Source organism: Gossypium hirsutum, chromosome A03 (assembly GCF_007990345.1).
Source record: "Gossypium hirsutum isolate 1008001.06 chromosome A03, Gossypium_hirsutum_v2.1, whole genome shotgun sequence".
Taxonomy (NCBI): Eukaryota; Viridiplantae; Streptophyta; class Magnoliopsida; order Malvales; family Malvaceae; genus Gossypium; species Gossypium hirsutum.
In genome coordinates this window covers 15,869,670-15,891,614 of record NC_053426.1, presented here as the reverse complement: position 1 = coordinate 15,891,614, position 21,945 = coordinate 15,869,670, and the positions used below count along the sequence as shown (strand labels likewise).

The 21,945-nt window shown below is 34.3% G+C and overlaps 3 protein-coding genes across 5 annotated transcripts; 2 read left to right on the top strand and 1 right to left on the bottom strand.

The window, feature by feature from the left end:
• Nucleotides 1-12,113: 12,113 nt before the first annotated feature.
• Nucleotides 12,114-16,519, top strand: LOC107886259 (probable aspartyl aminopeptidase). Its single transcript, XM_016810145.2, is given in 13 exon segments — nucleotides 12,114-12,326; nucleotides 12,485-12,620; nucleotides 13,034-13,236; nucleotides 13,402-13,471; nucleotides 13,561-13,611; nucleotides 14,006-14,089; nucleotides 14,190-14,298; nucleotides 14,301-14,344; nucleotides 14,539-14,712; nucleotides 14,910-14,984; nucleotides 15,061-15,135; nucleotides 15,219-15,359; nucleotides 16,006-16,519. Coding segments are annotated over 7 exon segments (840 nt in total). The 5' UTR covers nucleotides 12,114-12,326; nucleotides 12,485-12,620; nucleotides 13,034-13,236; nucleotides 13,402-13,471; nucleotides 13,561-13,611; nucleotides 14,006-14,089; the 3' UTR covers nucleotides 16,228-16,519.
• On the top strand, nucleotides 12,245-14,095 carry LOC107887600 (probable aspartyl aminopeptidase). The gene is made up of 6 exons (XM_016811848.1): nucleotides 12,245-12,326; nucleotides 12,485-12,613; nucleotides 12,922-12,971; nucleotides 13,034-13,236; nucleotides 13,402-13,471; nucleotides 14,006-14,095. The coding sequence occupies exons 1-6, from the start codon at nucleotides 12,245-12,247 to the stop codon at nucleotides 14,093-14,095; spliced, it is 624 nt and encodes a 207-aa protein (XP_016667337.1).
• Nucleotides 16,520-16,547: 28 nt separating the features above from the next.
• LOC107886258 (calmodulin-binding protein 60 A) lies at nucleotides 16,548-21,116 on the bottom strand. 3 transcript variants are annotated; one of them, XM_016810144.2, is made up of 7 exons: nucleotides 20,981-21,116; nucleotides 20,252-20,330; nucleotides 18,841-18,893; nucleotides 18,258-18,745; nucleotides 17,732-17,892; nucleotides 17,376-17,582; nucleotides 16,548-17,281 (listed from the first exon to the last, which is right to left on the bottom strand). In XM_016810144.2, exons 1-7 carry the CDS (start codon nucleotides 21,034-21,036, stop codon nucleotides 16,745-16,747), a joined length of 1,581 nt encoding a protein of 526 aa, XP_016665633.1. In that variant the 5' UTR covers nucleotides 21,037-21,116; the 3' UTR covers nucleotides 16,548-16,744. The 3 variants fall into 3 exon arrangements, with proteins under 3 accessions (XP_016665633.1, XP_016665632.1, XP_040964983.1); XM_016810143.2 differs by having other exon boundaries at nucleotides 20,635-21,104; XM_041109049.1 differs by having other exon boundaries at nucleotides 16,548-17,310; nucleotides 20,635-21,101.
• Nucleotides 21,117-21,945: the final 829 nt, after the last annotated feature.

Here is a 21,945-nt window from a genome sequence, read left to right as displayed (position 1 = left end):
ACAATGGATTTTAGCATTTACGACCATATAAAGCTTCAAACGGTGCCATCTTTATGCTCGATTGAAAACTATTGTTATACGCGAATTCAACCAACGGTAAATATTTTCCCAATTGCCTTCAAATTGTAGAACACAACAACGTAGCATATCTTCGAGAATCTGAATCACTCTCTCGGATTGACCATCGGTTTGTAGATGATACATGTAATGATCATAATGAGTCCTAAAAGTAGCCTTGCATAAATCAACCTCCTTAACTTTCAACTAATAATACCCAGAGCGAAGATCAATCTTTGAGAACACAGATGCCCCTCAAAAATAATCGAATAAGCCTTCAATCCTCAGAAAGGGATACTTATTCTTTATCATCAACTTTTTCAACTAACGATAATCCACACACATTCTCATCAACCCATCTTTTTTCTTAATAAAAAGCATCAGTGCACTCCACGGGGACACACTAGGTCGAATAAATCCTCTATTTAGAAGTTCCTGAAGTTGTAACTTAAGTTCCTTTAACTCTTTTGGTGCCATACGGTAAAGAGCGATAGACACACGGTCGTGTCTTAGCCCGTGTGTTTACTACTGAGCATACTGACTTGCAAAATTAAGGTGTAGGGGACACACGGCCATTCAATAGGCCCATGGGGCAAACCGTGTGTCACACACGGTCTAGACACATACCCATGTGTGTGCCCGTGTGGACCATTTAAAGGCTATTTTCCAAGCCATTGGTCACCCTTTTACATCCATACACATTCATATATTTCATGGACACTTAACATGGTATATAATTACACTTAAAGATCCTTGACGTGGTTCATATATGTAAACGTTATTACACTTGTTCAAGTTACACTTCTTGTATTGGGGTTATCATTAGCACATTCCACATTTTATACTTAGGCCATGATATAACCACATACCATTTTATGCCATAACCATTCTCAAGTTATTGGGCCTCATTTTATACATCTATTCATGCTAGGCTATACAATCACATCACAAGAAACATTTAAACCTAAACATGTATATTTAGTATGGTTACCACCCATGTCAATATGAGCCACATCTCATGGTCGTATACAAAACGAATTAGCATATCTTCATAAGCCATTTCTTTGGCTGACCAAATGACACATATAACAAAATGATCAACAATCCTATACATGACATTATATCAAAATGAATGTTTCTTTATACCAAAATGAGACTCGTTAACAGTGTGATCAAGGCTCCTATCGTCTTCCAAGCTCCACGAGTTCACGAACTCTATAAAATAGGGAAAATGAAATGGGGTAAGCATTTACGTGCTTAGTAAGTCCATATAACAGGAAAGTATTACCGTTTACTTTAACATACAAACACATTAAATAGGCAATCCATCAAGTATAGAATATATTCCCTAACACAGGTACTCAATCATCAAGATTAGACACATAGTAATATATAATAATAAACAAATAGTAGATGAGCTCATCATAACAAAAATCTCAATTCCACTTCTTATACTAATCCCGTTGAATTTCCCGGAATCTCGATGGATATTCTTTAGTACACTTATGGCATACTAAATCACTTATCATCAATTCATATTAGTGACCTTTTCAACGAGCACACTCCCGCGAACCTCATTCTTTACGGCGGGATTACCAGTCCAGGCTAAATCCCCTACAACGACAAATACTCTAATGAGCTTGGATCTGAATTACCAGTCCAGGATAAATTCAGATCCTAATTCGGATTACCCATCCGGGCTAAATCCATTTAAATACATATTCTTCGGGAGGCCAGATCACATAAGGATCACCCATTCAGGTTAGATCCTTTTTACCGTCAATTTATTTTTAGGAATTCCATCAGATACCCTTTTTCATTCAACCGGGATATTTAAATCCTTTTTAAATTCAATACAATCATGTTTCATGAATTATTATACATTGAGTATCAAAATTTATATCACATTCAAGAATATCATTTAAGTATTTTAAAAGTATTACTTCGAGTTACATGAACTTACTTGGAAGATGTTTCGGATTTGGATTTTGGTTATTTGAAACCTTTTGTTTTTCACGGTCAACCTCTGGAATTGGTCTCTCGGGGTCTATATAAAAAAAATAAATCATTATTCTATCTCATTATTCAAATTCAGCCCCAAAATTTCACTCTTAGAAAAAATGACCACTTTACCCCTAACCTTTCACATTTTTACAATTTGGTCCTAACGCTCGTAAAACGAAATGCATGTATTTTCTTAGTTACCCAAGCCTAATTGAATCTATTCTAAGCTCATATCAGCCCATATTTTTCTCTATTTCACATTTCTACCACACATTTTGTACCTTTTACAAATAAGTCCCTTTTTAGTGTTTTCATGAAAAATCATCTAGTAAAAGATGTTTATCTAACATCTAACTTTTTTAATCCTCCATAAATCATCAAAGAACAATCATCTCATACGTGGTCAAATTTCTAACATGAGCCCTAGCTTGAAATATGGGTAGAAATGGATAAAACATGTTACGAGGATGTAAAAAATGTAAAGAACGTTAAAAACGGGGCTAGGAGTCACTTATTATAAAGCTTGAAAATGTCAAAACCCTAGCTTATGAAACCCTTGCAAATTTCGGCAGCCACAAGGAAGAAGATGAGTGAATTTTTGCTTTGGTTTTCCCTTTTTATTTCACTTATTACTAAATGACCAAAATGCCCTTCCTTACTAAACTTTCAAATTTTTCCATCCATGCCCATTTTTTGTCCAAAAACTTAGAATTTGGGCAAATTGCTACTTAAGACATCCTAGTTAATAATCCAAAGCAGTTTCATACAAATTCCTTCTGGAACACAAGTTTTTCAATTTATTCGATTTGATCCCTAATTTTCAATTGAACATCTTACACCTAGAATTTCTTCATGAAACTTTCACACATGCATGCTTTCATGTCCTAGACCTCAAAATAATCATAAAACAAATATTTTTATGTCGAATTTTGTGGTCCCAAAATCACTATTCCGACTAGACTCTAATTTGGGATGTTACAAATCGTCCTAATTTGGAAAGTCACTCGTTTGGACTCACAATCTAATCCAACCTGATGCTCCACCAACCAATCCATACCCAGAATCAAATCAAGTTCCCCAAAAGGCAGTTCCATCAAATCAGCAGGGAATATAAACCCCTGAACTTCCAGCAGGCACCTCCTATACACTTACTAACTCGTACAGAATGACCTAAAGGACTAGTCATAGAAAGTTCCCTACTAGTATCCTCAGCCACAATTACCAAATTCCCTACAACACCATTAGATACATAAGAATACATAGATCCACAATCAATTAAAGCAAAATAAGGCAGTGAGAAAATAGTGAATGTACCAGCAATCATATCAGCCGCATCTCTATCCTCTCGGTGCTTCACTACATAAATCAACGCTGGTTGTCTAGCCTCAACCTGACCTGCACCTCTACCCTATGCTCTTTGACCACGTCCACTACCATTACCACCCCAAATTGGACCACAACCCCTAACAGGTTGCTAACCAACTCTTTGAGGCGGAATCTAACCCAGAACTGGAGCCTGCCCAAGCCCAACCATTAAGGGACACTCAGTAATCTTGTGCCCCACTGTACCACACCTAAAACAAGCCCCAGTTCTTCTCCAACACTCACCCAGATGCCGTCTATTACAATAACCACATATTGAAACCTGCTCAGCTCTAACAGCTGGCTCCAATCTGGTGACTAGTTCTGCCCGTAATGGCTTATCATATCTGGCCCATTTCATGGGCCACTGGGAAGAACTAGAAGGACCTGAATCCCTCTTGTTCATATTTTGACATTTCTCTCGATCCTTCATCTCTCGCTCAGCGTGCTTGGCCTCATTAACTATCTTTGTCTTATCCATAAAACCTATAAAGACCCGTTCTCTCTGAGGGGCTATCAAAACCTTGAGGTCATACCTCAAGCACTCTTCAAACCTTACACACTTTTCATAGTCATTAAAAACAAGTCCCCGAGCATACCGGCTCAATCGTAAAAACTTGGCCTCATACTCGGCCATTGATCTCTCTCCCTAAACTCATAAATTCTCGCTACGGGTCTCAACATAGCTCACCCCCACGTATTTACCTTGAAAGGCATTCCGAAAATAACCCCATGTCAGCTGCTCTGGCTAAACGCCCTTCTGAACTGTCAGCCACCACTGATATACCTCATCGCAAAGCAAGGATATTGCTCCCTTTAACTTCTACTCAAAGGTGCAATCTAACTCATTCATAATTCTCTCAGTGACTTTCAACCAATACTCATCCATAATCGGGGTGACTCCAATGATGCCCCTAAACGGTTCAGCTCTATTAAACCGAAGTCATTCCATAATCGACCCTCGACTCCCCAATCCAAATCCAATATGGGTCCCAGCGACCCTCTCCAAAACCCTCAACATTGCCTGAGATAGTGCATCATCCCCGGAAATCTGAGTTGCAGGCTCAGTCTCAGCAGTCGGAGTCCCGACAGTTCCACTCTTATCTAAGTGAGGCATACTACCCACTAAGAAGATTCAACTCGTGCGCCCCGACGGTGTCCACCGCATCCCCGGGTGCCACATCCACGAGAACCATAAATACTTATTTTCTTATCTACATTTTGTTTCAGAAATTTTGTGCAATTAGTTTAAGTTCCATTTTTATTAATAAAGTCTTATCATGATACTTATCGGAACATAGAGAAAACATTTTTATTTTTATTTTTATTTAATTTTTTCTTCTTGTACTATAGTCTCTAAAGTCCATACCCTACATTATAGTTTCTTATACAAAGTGTCCTTATTGTATAACTAAAATTTAAAGTACTTCCTTGGATCGACGTCAGAGTCTCGGTTTCACTTATCCAAAAGTTTCAAACATAATTTTAACAAAATCCCAATTTAGCAATATTTTACTTAAAAATAATATAGACCCAAAAACATGCAGCCGAGTTTCTGAACCTGGCTCTAATACCACCAAATGTAACATCTCATACCTGGCCTAGACATTACAGTCAGATTATAAAGGTCACATTGCAAAACAAAGTACAAATAAAACAAATTTTCTTAGTAAAAGAAAATAAAACAAATTGTCACGTTAAAATCCCGAGTTAAAATCTCTTTAACCAAATCCTTTTTACTCATTTTATTGAAATCCTCAAACTTAACTTGCGGCGCCTATTACTTGAAAAACTTATCATTTAATTTTAGTTACCTTAGATAAGTTTATTAACCATTTTAGGCATTGGCAAAATGAGCCATCTGAGTCCTAATGAACTAAACGATCCATAATTTGTCCAAAACTAACAACCATAGTAAAGTCCAATTAAAACAAACATAATAAAACCACAAAATACTATGTTTGAGGATGTGAAACCTGAGCCTCCCGAGACGCCATCCACCGCTAGGCTGAAGGATTACTTAAATTAAAACATACAGAATCGTAAGCTAATAACCCAGTGAGTGATTTGGCCCATTGCCCCAATTCATACATTTAACATACATTAATTTTATAGTAAAATATCACAAAATAATGTTCATATCATATCAAATCCATACTGTAGACACCCATTTTTATCCAAGCTCGATTGAGGGTCCATTTAAATTTTTTTCTCTCTTAGGCCGTTTGAAGCCCACCCGATTTTGGTTTATTTGAGACCTTTAATTTTCTTTTCTGTTTTTCTTCTTTCCTTTTTAGGCCTGTCAAAGCCCAAATTATTATTATCATCACTACTATTATTATTATTAAACACTATTATTATTATTTTTTACAAATAACCAAGATCAAAAAAATAATATATAAACATGAAAGAAAAAAAATGAGGCTTTTCATTGTTTTTGTTCTTAAAAAAAAGGTAGAAAAAAAACACAACAACTACAAGCATTCTATTTTATTTTTTTCTTTTCTTCTATATATATATATATATATATATATATTTACCCATAGACATTTCATGAAGGATTGGATTTTGGGTTCCGATGAAGGGGACGTCACTGGACCATTGATCTTTCGACTCTAGGAGCTCCCAAAAATTCTATTTTTCCCTCCCCTTTTTAAAATAAAGGTTTCTTTTAAAAAAAAGATTTGATTATGGGAAAAGTTGTGATTTTTTTAAAGAGAAATTTTTGATTTTAACAAATAAAAATTTGTTTTTTTAATTATTTTAAAGGAAAGTTTAAATTCTTAAAACAAAGTTTTGATTTTTTTTTCAACTACTTCAAAGTAAAAGCTTTAATCTTTAAGAAAAATATTTTTTTAAAGGAGAAAGTTTAGATTTTGAAAATTAAAAATATATTTTTTTAGTTATTTTAAAGGAAATTTTAAAATTTGAAAATAAAATTTCGATTTTTTTCCAACTATTTCAAAATAAACGCTTCAATCTTTTAAGAAAAATAGTATTTTTTTAAAAAAGGAGAGAGTTTAGATTTTAAAAAATAAAAATTTGTTTTTTTAAGTCATTTTAAAGGAAAGTTTAAAATTTTAAAACAAATGTGAGCATTCGAAATAGGGGCACATGGTTGTGTGGGCATTCAGAATGGGAGCACATGTTCGTGCCCCAGCCCGTGTCCTACCCCGTGTAACTCTCTAACCTGAGTCACACGGCCAACACACACGTCCGTGTGGCTAGCCCGTGTGCCCTAAAAATGGCCACACACACCCGTGTGCTAGGCTGTGTGTTAGGCCATGCCAAACCTGTAGGGTATACTAACTTATGCCACACGGCATACTGACTTCATTTCAATTTCCACACCAGGGGACACACGGCTGTGTAACAAGTCCATGTGTCACACACGGCTGAGACACATGCCCGTGTCTCTATCCGTGTGGATAAAAATAGGCTATTTATCAAGCCAATTTGCTACCCACAACTTCATATACTTAAACAACCCAAATGGCATCACAACATAGCACAATTGAACATATATTTTAGCCACAACCAAGACAAATTTCATACTATTTCCGACACTAATAACCAACATGCTTATAACTTATGTTTTTCTTAATCAAACATACCTAAACACATATACCAATCAACTAGCTAAACATTTACCAAACACACATCATTTTGTACCAATTCATAAGAATGATACCAATACCACAAACCTCATAATATAAATCATTCACATATTCATCTATGGACTCAAAATACTTTTACATGAATTCATAACATAAACCATAAATTTATATATGCCAACATTTGGTTCAAACATACCAAAACAAGCCAAGTCTCATGGCTATGTATACAAACCAAAACATGACCATTCACAAGTCATTTCAAATAGCAAAACTCACTACCAAAATACATATCAATATGACCATAATCTTAACATGCCATATGACCAAACCAAAAGCTCAAAAGTACCAAAGTGATGATTGGATAGTGTGACGTAGTCTTCGACGATCCCCAAATCCAAGCTAGCTTTGAAATCACTATAATACATGGAAAATAAACAAAGTAAGCTTTATAGCTTAGTAAACTCGTATTATAAAAACTTAACTAATCACAGATACACCATTCATCAATTTAAACATATTACATAAAATTCATGTTTACTAACAAACCTTTCACATACTTATTCATACGTTTATATGTAAACTTTGTAACTTCTTCGATTTAAAGCTCATACTATGCATGTACATACCTGTACCAATCCATAACAAGCTCATACATATTCGAAATATCGTTGAATACTCAATATCTCACACACTAAGTGTTGTATATAGCCAAAGCTATCTCAAATCGCACACTAAGTGTCATATATAGCCGAAGCTATCTTGATTTTGCACACTAAGTGCCATATATAGCCGAAGCTATGTCGAATCGCACACTAAGTGCCATATATAGCCGATTGTTGTCAAACATGACTGTAGTATCATATATACAATTTATGCAATATCAAAGAATTAAAAGCATAATTATAACAATGCTTATTACATACGAACTTACCTCAAATATTAAAACGGTGAATCGAGTCGATTAGTTAATAACTTTCGTTTTTCCCCGATCCTGATCCGAATTTTGTTTTTATTGATCTAAATATATTCAAAATTAACTCGTTCAATCAAATATTTATTAAATTCAATCCAAAATATATATTAGGGATATTTTACACATTTACCCCTAACTTTCACATTTTTTACAATTTAGTCCTTATCACATAAAATTGCAAATTCATGCAATTTAGTACAAATCCATGCTTAGCTGAATTTAATACATGTTACTAGAAGCCTATATTTTCAATTTATTCACACTTTTAACTATCATATTTCACATTTTCTCAATTTAATCCCTTTTTGACATTTTTGTCAAAAATCACTCAACAAAACTTGTATAACTCATAATAAATATTCATAATCTATCATCAAACATCAAAACTCATACATATTCATCAATGGAATCATTCAAAATCTTTAACATTTTTGCAAATTAGTCCCTGGGCTAGCTAGTACTAGTTGCAACGATCACAAAAACATAGAAATCATTAAAAACAGGACAAAACAAATACCTAATTGCATCAATTTGCCTTAGTTGAATGAAGAACCCTAATATTATTTTTCTTCTTCTTCAATTTTAGTTAAAAGATGAAATAATAAGAATTATAATTGATTTTGTTTTAATTATCTATCATTTATTAACCATTTTAACCTTAAAATAAATTAAAATTTTCATTTATGCCAAACCATTAACATCCACTAACATACTAATGGTATATTTTCCACTTAAGGACCTAAAATTTAAGGTTCTTTAGCTATTAGACACCTTTAGCTATTAGAACTCAAGTTTTACGCTTTATGCGATTTAGTCCTTTTTACCGAATTAACCAACCGAACAATAAAATTACTAAACGAAACTTTCACACAATCATTCAATCATGCTGTAAACATTAAAATAATAATAAAATAAATATTTTGACCTCATATTTGTGGTCCCAAAACCAATGTTCTGATTTGTCCAAAAACGGGCTGTTATAACTCTCCTCCCCTTAGGGATTTTCGCCCCCAAAAATCTTACTAGTGAATAGGTTAGGGCACTGCTTTCTCATAGCTAATACGTTAGGGCACTGCTTTCTCATAGCTTCCTCAGACTCCCATATAGCCTCTTTGATATCGTAACGATGCCACAAGACTTTTACTAAAGCTATGCATTTATTTCTCAAGTCTTTAATCTCTCGAGCTAGAATCTGGATTGGTTCTTCGTTGTATGTCATATTAGGTTGAATCTCAATTTCTGACGAGGAAATTACATGTGATGAATTCGATCTATATCGACACAACATCGACACATGAAATACGTTATGAATCACAAAAAGCCAACTTCAAAATACCCTTTTTTTTCCATACAAACAGTTTCCAAAGAATGAGTTCAAACACTTACTCTTCACGCACAACGATCAAAATCGACGCTTACACCACTGGAGGATCTTGATTCACTACTCCTTCGCCCAGAAAGAATGAACCAATCGCTCTAAGTATTAAAAATAAATATTTCTACATAACGAAACTAATCGTTAAACTACCAAACGAAGATGAGTAGAAACGAACAACGCCAAAAGAATACCCAACAACTTACACCAATTTATCTTCAGTGTCGAAACCGAAATCAAAAGTACAAAAGGAATGAGCAATGGCAGCAAGAAAAACAAGATGAAAGTGTATGTAGCCAAATCAAAAATGAACCAAAAGAAGGAAATTTTAAGTGGCAAAATGACAGCCAAAAAGTAAGGAACATGAAACCCCAAAAGAAGGATTTTGGGTGGTTACCAAGATTAAAACAAAATAAAGGATATTTGATTTAATTAAAATATAATTAAATCTAATATTATCTTAATCCTTATCCAAAACCCCATATGTTGAAACTTTTAAAATTTAAACAAAACTCTAACTCTCAACAAACCCCACGCAATAGAAAAAAGAATCCACAATTCGCCCCAAACGCGAACGCAGAAGGCACCTAATCACCAAACTAAGTCAACTTATCTGACAACCAAACACATTCAAAAATCTAAATATTTGGGACATTTCATTATATTAATTATTAATATCTCTTATAGATGTTCAACTATAAATTCATCTTTTTTCGAGTTTTAGGTTGGGTTTATCTCGAACTCGGGCTAGATTGATTTTGGACTTGAATTTTTACAGAGTTGGACTTTCTTGAGCTTGAATTTTATCGGGCTCCCAACCATCTCTTCATTCGGGTATTCGTTTTCAGACTCAAAGGTGAGTCAAGTATTAATTTAGTGAAAAAAAGGAAAAAAAATCAATTTAGCCTTTAATGTTTACAAATTTGTCACGTTGGCTTTAGACTTTTTTTATATTATTTTAGCCCTCAACCTTTAAGCTTTAGTCAAGCCATTTTGTTACTAAAATTTTATTAGCACTTACATGACAATTTACGTGGCAATCTAAGTATACTTCATTGCTAAGATTATTTTTATTTTTTATGAATTTTTTTTAAATTTATTGAATCTTTAATTACTTTTTGAGATTTTATGAAGTACACGACTACACAAGTTGTCATATTAGTTCCATTAAAATTTTCACGATCCAATTAACTTTTTCATGTAAAAGAGATAAATTGTTAAGGGTTAAATTTACAATTATAAAAAAATTAAGATAGTTTTTGGAAAGTCACACAATAATTGGATTTAGGTGCAAGCAATTGTGCAAGGATGACATGTTTAAATAACTATTGTAATTGGTGGATCCCATTGAATTAAGTGTGATTGGAGCACCTCAATAATACTTTCCAATTTTTAAGGTGTGAGAATTGACCAATTCTAAAAAATCATTATAAAAGTTATAAAAATTATATTATAAGTATAAAAACATATGGGTGTTAGGGATGGTTATGACAAAAAATTTCTTATATTATAAATTCTAAAAAGTTATATTATAAAAATAGTTTGTGTATTTTATAAAGTTATAACAAAAAAATTATTTAATTCCCAAAAAAATTCTAAAGTTATGGTAAAAAATTTTATTTATTATAAAAGTATTATAATATATTTATTTATAAAAATTTATGGTTAAATTTAGACATAACTTATTTATATATCCATTCTATATATTATAAAAATATTATAGTTTTTTTTATCATAAATTATATATAAAAAAATAACTTTATGAAGTTATGATAAAAAAAAATTATATTATTTAGAAGAATTGTTATAAAAGTTTTTGATAATTCATCAAACATTTTCTTATAAAGATTATATATTTTTTAAATTATATATATTTACTTATTATAGAAAAATGATATATCCTAGGATAAATTTTCTCCAAATTAAGTTTATGTAAGTTTTTTTATAATTAAAGCTACAGATTATTCAGACTTTGAACCCAAAAATTATAAGGTCGATGATATCGTGAGGTATGATACCATTTGAGAGAATGGTGTCAAACACAAGCACTATAAACAACTCTCGAACTCTTTAATTTGAGATACTTAAGCTTTGAAATGTGGTTGAGAAGATATTTGTTTTTCTAAAAAAAATATTTTTCATATTAACATCACCTTAGAATAGCATAAAAAATAAAGTTCAATCGTATTAGCATGTTGCATATTTGATAGCTTAAAATCATAGGTGGAATTGAGTTGATCTATACTTCAGAGTACATAGAAGAAGGAAATTTTAATAATTTTAATGATGTAATTCAAATTCAGATGATGATAAACTCGGTTAAAGACCAAGAGATGACAATAAGGAGCAAATGTTAAATATTAAAAAATAAAAGGAATAACCCAATACCTCGTATTATCAACTACCTTTTTAGACTAACATAATACATATGTTGATTTGGTTTTAATTTTTGATACTTGTTTAGGAATCATTTTTATTATACTAATAATTTTTTTATAATAATTAATAATTTTAAAATTATAAATTATATAACTCGTAACTATAATTTGTATTACCAAATATGATATAAAAAATTACGATATAATTAAACACGCCTAGAGAATTACAATTATTTGTAATTATAAAAGTATAATTTAGCAATTAGGTGTTGTCTAAATACAGCCTTTAAGTTTTAAGTAATATCAGTTCCATATTTGAATTTGGGTCTTGGCCCAAATATTGGATATCTGAGAATTAGAAAATTTTGATGCATGAAATCCAGAAACAAACTTTTACACTGGAAACGCTGAAAAGTCTGAAGTAACCAAACAAAAGTCTAAAGCTAAGTTTAAGATCGAATAGAAGGAACGAAGAGGCATGGCAGACACTGAAGTGTGCTCCGTTGTGTCTGATTTCATCGACTTCTTAAACGCTTCTCCTACTGCTTTCCACGCAGTTGGTAATCCTTTTCTTCTCCATTTTCGATTTGGTGGAAGTTTAACTTATTCAAGTCCGTTCAATCTAAGTAATTTACTGTTATATTCTTTGTGTATTCATTTTTCTCTTGGGTTTTATTGAATCTTTTTGCTGTGTTTTTATTTATTTATTTATTCACAGATGAGGCCAAGAAACGTTTGCAAAAGGTTGGGTATGAACAAGTAGTAGAGAGAGAGGATTGGAAATTAGAAGCCGGGAAAAGATACTTCTTGACCAGGAATCATTCAACCATTGTTGCTTTTGCTATTGGTAAAAAGTATGGTTTTTTTGCTTTCTTAAGAAACAAATAGGACTTGTTTGTTTATTTTTGTAATTTTATTTGTTTGGCAAGAAAATTTAAGGTAAAAATGGAAGTAAATTTACTCTCTTTTATTTTTGCTAATATGGACTTGAAAAGAACTGTGGTCTGACTAGGGATCGGGGATTTTTGTTGTTGTCAATTACTATATAAAAAGATTGAAAGTTTATGTCTTTATTGTGATTAGATGATGTTTTAGTTTTTTATCCACTAATATTTTGTATGCTTAAATATGTTGTTGGAAATGGATTCCATATAGTCGGTGCGCATACTGATAGCCCTTGTCTAAAATTGAAGCCTGTTTCCGAGGTAAAAAAATGTTTACCCAATAATTTATGATTGAAGAAAAAATGACTTGTGGGATTGATTAGGTAAAAAGAGCCGGTTATCTGGAGGTGGGTGTGCAAACGTATGGAGGTGGTTTGTGGCATACATGGTTTGATCGCGACTTGACAGTTGCAGGAAGGGCGATGATAAGAGAGGAGAAGGGTGGTTCTGTTTCCTATTCACATCGGCTAGTTAGAATTGAAGAGCCTATAATGCGTGTCCCTACCCTGGCAAGTCACTTAGACAGGTAGGCTTCCTAGATGAATTCCCAAAGTGCTATATGCTTGTAATTGCTGTAAATAACTGCTTTGTGGGATTTAATTAACTTTACTCTTTGAGGAGTTTGATTTCTTACTATCTCTGTTAGTATTTTAGATAGAAATTACTTTGTTATTGCATGTCTTGTGAGTAGGGGTGTTAATGATGGATTCAAGGTCAACACACAGAGTCATCTTTTACCTGTCCTGGCAACATCAGTTAAGGTAATTTTTTATCCGTGTTTTATTGCATGCTATATTTCTGATTTTAGTTGTTCATCATTTCCATATCCTGACTTCGTTTATTATTGTAGACCTGTGTCAACCATACTACAACGGTTTAAAACTTTATTCCAGTGAAATAGGTAAAGGCCTTTTACTTCTGCATTTGGTGTTTCGATAGTTGCTTCTTTGTTATCTGCTGCTTCGTGACTAGAAACTAATAATATAAAATATCATATGACTATATTGCACATTAGTGATCCATTCATATTGTTACTGGAACCAAAGCCACTTTAGGAATGCCAGTGTTGAATGATATATTGATAAATGAACCATATGATTCACATCTAACAAACTATTTCATCAGCTTTGGCAATTCATGATATTTCTCTTTCCCGTTATAGATTACGTAGTTTAATTTCAAGCTTATTTAAATGAGTTCATGACTGACTAGAACATCATTTTTTCTGCATTTCTGCTGGATGAATAATTGCTTTTCTTTGTTCTCTTTTCAATCTGTTCAACCGCTTTTCACAGGTGGAGCTCAATAAAGAGTTTGCTGAAAACGGTTTGGCTGAAAAGACAACAAACAAATCAAGACATCATGCATTCCTGTTACAGGTTTGATAATTTTTAATCCCGGGTTTTATCAAGTGCAGTAAGCTACATATCAGAGCTCTTTTAAAAATAATAATAAATTTATTACTTTTTTTGTATCTAGATGATTGCAAATAAGCTCAGATGTCAACCAGATCAAATATGTGATTTTGAGTTGCAAGCATGTGATACCCAACCAAGTATAGTAGCCAATGCTGCAAAGGAATTTATCTTTCCGGAAGGCTTGACAATCTTTGCATGTCGTTTTGCTCTCTGAAGGTATGAATAGCTTTTTGCTGCTGTTAGCAAAATTATAGGTTTATGTTTGAGTTTATTGACTCTTGTAATATGTAGATCTGGTTTTCTGTTTTTCGTTCCAAATGAGGAATATTTGGAACCGTGTTATATTAAACCTGATAATGGTATGCATATTGTTTGCTTCATCCCTTTTTCATGATGTAATTTCATTACAGGCATTAATTGATGCTACATCCTCCGACAACGACCTTGAAAATGAGAGTGGTGTTAGAATGGTGGCATTGTTTGATCATGAGGAGGTTGGATCTAATTCAGCAGAAGGAGCGGGATCTCTTGCAATGTTAGATGCTCTGTCACGAATAACTTATTCTTTCACCTCTGCTTCTAAGGTGTTTACTAATCCTCCACCTGTATTTTCTATATCCACCTTTATTCAGTTACCTTTTCTGATTCCTATTAGGTGAAAGATAAGGTGAAAAGTTAGTCATGTGAACTGGAGTAACATTCATCATTCCATACCAGATTTTCCAATTTGAGAGCAGTTAGCACATATCTGAGCATATAGATTGACATTGTTTCTTTTCAGATGCTAGCAAAAGCTATCCAGAGAAGTTTCCTTGTTTCAGCTGACATGGCACATGCCCTTCACCCAAATTACATGGTATGTTGTTGGCTAACAAAATTTGAGAGCAGTTAGCACATATCTGAGCATATAGATTGACATTGTTTCTTTTCAGATGCTAGCAAAAGCTATCCAGAGAAGTTTCCTTGTTTCGGCTGACATGGCACATGCCCTTCACCCAAATTACATGGTATGTTGTTGGCTAACAAATCATAACTCGCATTTCCAGATAATTTATTTTCTTGCATTGCGGTAATATGGTGTTATGTACAGGACAAACATGAGGAAAGCCATCAACCTAAGTTGCACAGGGGTCTTGTTATCAAACACAATGCAAACCAACGATATGCGACCAATGCAGTCACATCTTTCATATTTCGGGAAATAGCTGTGAAGCATAACCTTCCTATCCAGGTCAGTTCCATCCTTATCTTAACCATAGAGTGGCTATGAATTATTTGATGTACTAACTTTAATGATAAAGAAAACTTTATTTCATGTGATTTTTAACTTAAAGAGCTTTTGATCTCTTTGGCCAAAATAAAAAATAAAAAAAACAACGAAGAGCATTTGATCCCTTGGAACTGAATCAGTAATAACCATCATACTTCTTTAAATAAAACTGAGTGTAATGGGAGATGAGCTTTTGCTGAAAATAAGAAATTTATTCAGTCCTCAAAATCTATGTTTCTCGGACTTAGTTGTGAGTGCCAGACATAAGTATGAGTCCGATACAGCTATGTTCATCTCCCCTACCCAAAGATTTCTATGTATTTGGAGGGTCCTTAGAGTCTCGTATCACCATACCCGTGTTTGGATATGCATTGGATGTGGGTACCCGGTACTTGGAAAAATGAAGAGTTGAAGCATCATCACTGAAATTTTTACTTGTGATTCAAGGCAGAAATGTTCTGGCATCATGTTCTATCTGAAGACAGTAGAGAGGAAATGCTTCTGTTATAACAAGTGGTTTAATGCATGAACTGATTTTTGGTTTAGTTGGTGTATGTTTCTAGATCTACAATGCATGAACTGTAGGGAGTAAATTCTATACATGCAGGATTTCGTGGTTCGGAACGATATGCCTTGTGGTTCAACCATTAGTCCTATCTTAGCTAGCGGTGTGGGGATCTGTACAGTAGATGTCGGTGCTCCACAATTATCAATGCATAGCATACGAGAAATGTGTGCTGTTGATGATGTGAAGCATTCATACGAGCATTTCAAGGCATTTTTCCACAAATTCTCTCAGCTTGATACCGAGATCTCTGTTGACACTTAGATCCTCTTATCTTCGATGGAAGGTACAATAAACCAAACATAACTTCCAAATAGCTTGCTCAAAAATGGACTGCAAACATGTGACGCATAGTCTCAGTTTTTGGTTTAGTTGGTGTATGTTTCTAGATCTACAATTTGTATGGTGGCTTGGTAAGGTGTTATTTCAATGGCATCAGCTTCTGGTACTATTCAAATCTGCTGCTGGTGAATGCTCATGAAGGCAGGCATGCAATAGACCTGATCTTCGTGTAGCATCCATTATCATATATTTTATATTTTTAATGTTTAAAGTATTGTAATGTTTTTTTTAGTATCTTGTCGTGTTAGAGTTATTTTTCTTATATTGATGTCTCCACCGACGCAACCATACTTTTACAACAAAAAATCAGCCTAATTCTGTAAAGCCCCTCTCTCTGTATAGACACACACAGACATCGCAATTTAATATGATATTACGGGGTTGCATTTTCTGAAATCCACAAAAACAAAGGAATCCGTAAAAATACGGCAACCCATGGCTATATCTGAAGACCTCGGAATTTTTCTTTAACTCTTCTTTTAATGGAGAACCATTTCAGCACACTGAAAACCTTGGTCCATCTCCTCTGCGCTTGAACGGCAACAGTACGCTGCAAAAGGAATCCCTCAACCGCAGTTTGTAGATCCGCTTGTGATTCCAAACCAAGGCTCTGGGGTTGAAGATCACTATCGAAATACCGAAGGTGATCTTCATCACAGAAAGTCTGAGTAATATCTGTGTCACAGATCAGGGAATTAGTGACTTGGCCAGGATAACTCAATGCTTGGTCATATCCATGCAGCGCATAATCGTCTAAGCCGCTCAAGCCCCCGACTGAATAGATGGTTGAAATGATATCTGGAGAAGAAGCACTTGGTTGTGCATAATCAAATCCACCTATCTTTTGAGAAGCCAAATACTTGGTACCATTAGAAATCTCCCTCTTGACTGAGCTTGTCAGTGAGGCTTCATCATCGAATGAAACAACTTCTTCCCATTGTTGCAATGCAGAAATTACCAAGTTTTGGGCTTCAATCTGATGGTGGAGCAGATAATCAGAAGCTCCTAATGATAAAAGTAAAGTAAATAAATAAAAATAGATAGACAAAATCAGATAAGAGTAAGTGTACCTTCTCAGTTTCAGACAGCTTATCAATTGTATTATATTGGCATTCCGAAAGTAGACCCATCACTTGTCCAACAATGTTGAAGACCACACCAGATTTTTGTTGAGAACCAGGAGGGCAGTACAAGTGCATCCTCTTATCAAGCACACATGTTCGAGCATGCTCCACCGTGACTTCCCACATCTTAGCAGACATACCTGTGCCGAGGATCTGCATAAACAAATATTCCTGCTATTAGTATTTTAACATCGTCAAAATCCTAAATGTCGATGAATAGTCAACATGAAACCTGGCTAAACAGGAACCTTCCATAAAAATTCTAAGCAGCATGCAAAAAGAAAGAGCAGTCAAAGTCTTACATGGCGCAACCTTGGAGGATCTATGAAGAGCATGGTCAAGAAATCCTTTACACAGTTGATATTTTCCCGACTCAAGCGCTTATGGAAAGCCCCATCTTTGCCAATTTTCTCTAATCTCCACACTTCATCAGAAAGAGATGGAGGATGGTGCTTCTTGTATACTGCAACCAGAAACTGAAAGTTGAAAAAGAGTTGTATCTTCTTTCTCCTCATAATGGCTTTAAAACAACCATGTCAATGCATATACAAATTCAGAAGCCGAAACGAAAGAAAAAAGAGAGCAATGTAACTTCTATTTTTCTTGTTGTGATTGGAATCCTGAAGAGTATTTTGATATTTGCAATTTAATAATAGATTAAAAGTGGAGAAAGAAGGAAAACGATATTAGAATTTTTTCAACAGCTTGATATCATCAATAATAGACGACTGCAGAACACTACTCAAAGTGACAAGCATCTGATTTCGTAGCCTGAAAATTTCTATTTCATGTGCTATATAATATAGGTACTAATAAATAAGTACTTACATTCACCACGATGATCCCTGACAATGAAGGATTCCGTCTTTGCTTCCCTTACTCTAGTTCCATCTGAGCCATCAACAACTCTGGCACCAAGTCTGAATCGACGGCTTCTCGTCCAGCTTGAATTATCCGAGAACGAAATTTCACCCACTAATCCAATTCCCCCGGTAAGAGTTAGAAATGCGTCTCCGGCAAGAAGAGGTTTCTTTCCTTCTCTCTCTCTTACAATGTTATTCTTAAACTCTTCAAGTGTCCAATTGTCCCTCTCATCACCATCAAAATCTCCCTCAAGAACCACAACTTCTACTTTGGCAGAAGACTCAAGGCCAGAGGAAACTATTTGTCCAGTAAGAGAATCGACTATGGCCACCTTAATGGCAGAACATTCTTCTGCTTCAATTCGAGTTCCAGTGAACACGGGAAGAGAGAGATTATTTAAGAATTGGAGTTGTAAGCTTCTTGATGTAGAATTTACATCCTTCCCTCCATTCCTTTAAAAAAAGAGCAGAATCTCGTGGTTAGTATACTATGAAGCTAACCCAACTTTCTGGAGAATTTTTTTCCCTTCTTTTAATTGAATTCGTACCTTTTCATATTGTTCAAATGCTTTCTAAGAGCCACTTCAACTTCCTCTTTGACCTAAGGAACATAACATAATTAATAAACATATGATAAAGAACTACCAAAATATAAGGGAGCCTGCCACTAATAGATAAGAATACAAGTTTTTGCTCGCTTTTCCAAGAATAACTTTGAAATTAGATGTCAGGCACAATAGCATCGGCATTAGAAAAAGACAATGAAAAACACAACAATATTTGGCAGCATGTCCATCCAGTGAAGCAAAATAGCATTGATATAACATTCACAGAAAGGTTGAGTGAAGATGCCAAGAGAATGTGTTGAACTGAAAAGCATACAAGACACATCTGTATGACATACATAGAATCGAGTATCAAGAGTTTTAATTATTTTAGAAAGGCCAACTGTCTGTTTTCTATTAATTCAGTTTACACCTTCAGTTTTGTGTTATCATGCTTCCTATCTGATCTCAAAGCTTAAGTGAAATAACTAGAGAAAAAGACAGCTAAGTCGAGGAAATATGTTCCCAAGACACATGAAGACAACCAATTTTGTTGCTAAACACAAAGGTGCATATGATCCAACAAATCTTTATGGGGTTAATGGCTAAGCTATGATCATTAGACTGAAAACATACTTTCAATAATATAGTTAAACCTGCAAACTAAAACTAATCGACACTAAGTGGAGATGTAAGGATCAATGAGATTCTCCATTCTCAACTTCTCCTTATAAAGTGTCCGTCTATTTCAATATGTTTGGCTCTATCATGTTGAACTGGATTGTGGGTGATACTAATAGCCAACTTGTCACAATACAACCTCATTGACTCATTCCATTTAACCTTAAGATCATCCAAGATGATCTTTATCCGCAAGAGTTCACAAATGCCTTGGGTCATAACCCTAATCTCTGCCCCTGCACTTGATCTTGCCACCACTGTCTGTTCTTTTATTCTTCCATGTCACTTAGTTCCCAAAAGGTAGAGTACAATACCTGGTAGGTGATATACTATCAGTGACATCCAACATTTATATATAGGCCCATTTGATGTGCTCCCTTAAGGACTGATTACTTTGGCTTAATTCCCCATTGTTGGGTAATAAGTTTAGGCCTTCCAATTATAAAGAAAGCCTTAAGGAAAAAACTGCAACATGCCAATGTCACCGCTGTATGTGTAACCGTATCCAAAATTTTTTACTCCCGTGTCCAAGTAGCGTGGACTATAATAACTGCTAAACTAAACCTCATTAAGCATAGGACACGGTAATTTATGATTTCAACTCTTGAGAAAGGCAAGCTCACTAATACTCTCTTTTACCATGTAAATAAAAATCTACGCCTGTTCTATGCTGGAAAATGATAAATAATGTAGGAGCACTTTTGAAATAACATGATTAAGGAAAGAAACATACCACCCTACGAATTAATGGCTCCAAAACTGGCTCCAGCAAATGCTGGACTGATTGCAACTTCATCACCTCCTGAACCACACTACCATCGTTTACAAACAGATTAGCAACCAGAAGAAACACTATAAAAATAATGCATAATATTAGATGGATTATATTACCAATTCATCACAACACATGGATAGGTGTAAGTGAGGTTCAACCAAATGCCTAATTCAGTTCTTTTAATTGGTTACAATATCAGCCAACAACTTTACTAAGAAATAAACTCAGTACAAATATTCACTCATTTAAACTTAATTATACCTAACAAGAAAACCCCAAATTATGCATCAATAAGGAAAAAAAGAAGAATGAAATTAATGTAAGAAATGAAAGGCGTGTACTTTCTCAATGTAGGAACCCTTCTCCGTTTATCCTGATCAGGAGTAAAGGCTTCTGAGGGTCGACCCTTAGTACTATCTTCTTGGGGTCTCTTATGTGACATTGTTAAAACTATTAACTCCAAGAATGAAAACACCCCCAGAAGCTAAGCTGTTTGGATGGTGATGAGGTTCATTCACAAACATTAAAGAACCCAACATGCGGCACTTCAATTGAAAAGGAAACCAGCAGGAGGAGATACTATTTATTTATTCATTCATCAGTAAATGATAATCAAAGAGTAAATCCAAAAGTGGAAAAAAAGAAGAAGCAAGAGTTAAAACCCTTTTTCCCATCCCACTTTCCTACCCATTGTCTGAATTTGGCTGTGTCTGGGATGCTTCTTCACCCTGAATCTCTTTCATGATCCTGTATTGGCCCTTTCTCTCTCTCTCTCTCTTGTCTGAGTTTAACACTTTAACTGCTTGGGTAGGTGGTTGTGATTCTGTGTTGTGTGTTTATATGTAACCAAAGGATATCTGTCTGAATGTGGGACCCCACTGACCTCGTTTTGGAACTAAACAAATCTATAAATATGATTTGCTGTCCTTTCTTCTCTTTTTACTTGTGAATTATTGGAAGAAAGGAAATTTCAAATGAAATAAAAGAAAAAAAGACACGTAATTATTTGGTATTAAGTGAGGTTGAGATGTTCCTAAATTATCTATTAAATTTTAAATTAGCCTCGAGACTTAAAAAATTATTTTCTTTTTCTATTAGCTTGTTTAACATAATTGATTTTATCTTAACACTACGTGTTTATTTATTCTTCCTATTTCGTATATCGGTTAAATACGCAATATATGTAGTTTTTTAATTGATTAAATAGGTCTTTTTTTATGATTTAAAAAAATAGTTCGATTTTGAAGACAGTGTGTGAAAGCGCGCCTAGCTAGATGCGCTTGCACACACTCTCCTCAGCCACCAATTTTTTATGATTTTTTAGGGTTAAGGTTGGTATTAGGGTTAGATTTTTTTGTTTAAAAATTAGGGTTTTTATTTGGTTTAAGGTTTTGAGAGTGAAACCGTGAAAGTTTATAGGTAGATTTGAAAGACTAGGGATGTAAGAACGTATCTCAAAACACATACACTTCATATGTCATGTCAGGATAGGGCCATTACTTAAGAAACTCATCTTATGGAAGTCAGGTTTCAATGTGACAATACTTGATACAATTATAGGTCAAAATCTAAGTGGAGGTCCTAGTCAGCGGTCGTTATGCGGTCAAGGGTTTGAGTATAACTAGGGGCTAATTGACGGTCGTTATACAGTC

Excerpts from the sequence above, each read along its gene's own strand:
- LOC107887600 (XM_016811848.1), top strand. The coding sequence starts at position 12,245 with ATGGCAGACACTGAAGTGTGCTCCGTTGTGTCTGATTTCATCGACTTC. Across the intron at positions 12,327-12,484 it reads TACTGCTTTCCACGCAGTTG|ATGAGGCCAAGAAACGTTTG; the intron begins GTAATCCTTTTC and ends ATTTATTCACAG. Across the intron at positions 12,972-13,033 it reads AATTGAAGCCTGTTTCCGAG|GTAAAAAGAGCCGGTTATCT; the intron begins GTAAAAAAATGT and ends GGGATTGATTAG.
- LOC107886258 (XM_016810143.2), bottom strand. The coding sequence starts at position 20,735 with ATGTCACATAAGAGACCCCAAGAAGATAGTACTAAGGGTCGACCCTCA. Across the intron at positions 20,331-20,634 it reads AGGGTTCCTACATTGAGAAA|TGTGGTTCAGGAGGTGATGA; the intron begins GTACACGCCTTT and ends AAACGATGGTAG. Across the intron at positions 17,282-17,375 it reads AGCTGTCTGAAACTGAGAAG|ATTGAAGCCCAAAACTTGGT; the intron begins GTACACTTACTC and ends CTCCACCATCAG.